The 2,554-nt window shown below is 56.5% G+C and overlaps 1 protein-coding gene across 1 annotated transcript in view; it reads right to left on the bottom strand.

Annotated features, from left to right (window-relative positions):
* LOC104163588 (opsin-5-like) overlaps positions 1–2,554 on the bottom strand; it is a 6,849-nt gene that overhangs the window by 1,610 nt on the left and 2,685 nt on the right. Inside the window, exon 3 of the mRNA XM_009702641.1 lies at positions 1,808–1,953. Within this exon, the coding sequence (XP_009700943.1) occupies positions 1,808–1,953 (146 nt within the window). The remainder of the gene's footprint in view (positions 1–1,807; positions 1,954–2,554) is intronic.

Raw genomic sequence — 2,554 nt, 5'->3', positions numbered from 1 at the left:
GGGCTTGTGCCCCCAAGCCCCCCACACATCCAGGCACCGGGGACGAGGCCAGCCGCCCTGGGACACAGACAGGGCCACCCGGGCAGGGTGGGAGGTGCTGCCCACATCCTCCCGTCCCCTTGGGTGGGTGGCCAGAGCAAGGAGCCAAGAGAAATGTAAGGGTTTGCCACAATCCGTGCAGCAAGTGGCAGAATCAGTGGTGCAGCCTCTCTCGGCTTCGGGAGGAATTGCTGGGAGGTCGTGTGGCGTGGAGGGGGACACTGCACCCACGGCCCCGCGGGGATACGGCTGCACCCACGGCCCCGTGGGCAGCCGGGAGGGAGGGAGGGATGGAGGGAGGGAGGCTGCCTGGCTGCAGCAGCCCATGCATGGGGCAGGGATTGCTGGCTCTGGGACTGCTCAAAGCCATCCCAGACACTGTCATTTGAAGGACCTTTTCCTCCTTGGCAGAGTGAAGCACGGGGGAGGAGGTGGCTTTTTCATTTTTGTCCTATCCTCCATCAAATCTAAAACTCCCTGATCTTCTAAGAGCTCAGTATAAAGTGCTAAATCTTCAGCCATACAGAGGAGTAACGTTTTTCTTTGAAACCAAGCAATTAAAAGCACATTGAGATTAGCCATGTCCTCACAGAAAATGAGCAGGGGCATCAGAGGGAGATAAGCTCAACGTGCCAGGCTGCCAAGCACTGGGAAAAGCCACCGGTACCTGGGCTGCCTTTTAACAGCCAACTTTTACCCTTATCTTTCCTTCCACCTTTTTAGCGATCTCCCGAGGTGTTGTGCTGGCACATAACCAAGGTGACTCTGCTCCAGCGTGGTCCTTGAGGCACTGTGAGCTGCTGGGGACAAAGCAGGTTGGTGGCTGGCAACAGCCGCAGGCTTGGGGCAGGCAGGCAGCGAGCCAGGGGTGAGGGGGTGAGGATGCACCCTGGGGTGCTGGTCTGCAAATCAAACTAATATCTTTGATTTCCCATTTTGTTTCTATTTTTGGTCTTTAGTCCAAAGTCTGTTCTGAAGATCTATGCTAGATGGAGGACTAGCAGCTGAGCTGAGGAAATTAAGAAGGAACTCTAAAGAGGAGAAGCTGTAAATGTGTAGGGGACATCCCCAGGTCGCCTCGCTTCCTCAGGTGCCCTCTGCAGTGGGTGCTCCCTGCCGTGCATGCCCGCCACAAAGAGCTGGTGCCCAAGCTTAGAGATGCAAACATTCACATTAGCTCTGTGGATGAGGTCCAGGTGAAAACAGGGCTACAGAAGTGAGCTATAACACTGCAAACCCGGCCCTCCTGTATTAATTATTTCAGTGAATTAAATACATTTGGCCTATGGCTGTCCCACCAGGGATAAGGGAAAGCAGCTCTTCTTGCACTGCCAGAGCTTGTGGCTTCCCAGATGCAGAGTCTGCTCTAGGCTAAGCTCAAGTCTGTGTACGGCCGTTCAAAACCCTGCAACCTGCTGTGATACAGCAGCTGGGACTTTTCTACAGAGGGAGGACAAACCCCTTGACACGTTTCTGGATGATGCTCCCAAGCCCCCGAGTGAAGTAGGGGACGTCTGAGATGCATGCACAGGGCATGGGCACCGAGGCACAGGATGCTGGGGCTCGATAGCCCCACACAGGTGGAGGGGGGATGAATATACCAGTGACAAAAGCCTCCAGAGACTGCTGCACCGGTGTAGTGACTGGAAATAGGTTGCTCTAGGGCAAAGCTTTCCCAGAAGAGGTGGATGTGGCCAGGAAAAAAAACAAAAGGGTTATGTTAACAGATGGGGGTGTTAAGTATAGATCAGATAATGCATCCCAGCACCTACCATATGCTGGGTAACAGACCTTCAGACAGCAAACCGTGCTGAGCACCGTCAGGCTGGTGAGGCTGCACAGCCCGAACAAGACCCCGCAGAAGGCGTAGAGGGTGCAGACCGCCTGGTTGAACAGCCACCTGCAAGGGAAAACCTGCCGGGAAACCCAGCCCTGCCCCTTTGCCCGGGGCGGCTGGCTGGCCCCCCCTGCCACTCGCCTGGACGGGAATTTTCTCCATGGTCCCTGCCCTGGAGGAAGGCTGGGTATTGCCCAGCTGCAATCCCGATGCTGCGGCCTCAGCTGCTGATCCCATACCAGAAGCAACGCTGGCCGTGCATGGGGTGGCTGCAACAGGCTGCAGGGATACCAGCACCTGATTGCCGAAGAGAACATGGACATGATCTTTCCCCTAAGTTGTTCCCTGAGCATCCCAGTGACAAGCACAGACAAGAGCCACGGGTGCAGGAGTGGCCCTGACCCACGCCGGCGCACACCACTGCGGTGCCAGCTCAGAAACCCACCACCAAACCCCTTTTACAGCGGGTCTATGTGATAAACGGGAGGGAGAGGGAACAGCAAAGCACCCTGCTGTGGGAGGGATGTCCGTGAGGTTACACAGTGCCCCAGTGCCACCAGACTGACCCCTTGGGTCCCTCCTCACCTCCCGTCAGGGATCTCCCCGTTTCAAGACAAGGTTTGCAAACTGCACCCGGGGCCGTGAGCCCGTGCGGAGCTGCTTCCACAAGGTACCTGT

This window comes from Cariama cristata, unplaced genomic scaffold (assembly GCF_000690535.1).
Source record: "Cariama cristata isolate BGI_N322 unplaced genomic scaffold, ASM69053v1 scaffold30216, whole genome shotgun sequence".
Taxonomy (NCBI): domain Eukaryota; kingdom Metazoa; phylum Chordata; class Aves; order Cariamiformes; family Cariamidae; genus Cariama; species Cariama cristata.
The sequence above is the reverse complement of the archived record's forward strand: the minus strand, read 5'-3'. Positions and strand labels throughout refer to the sequence as shown.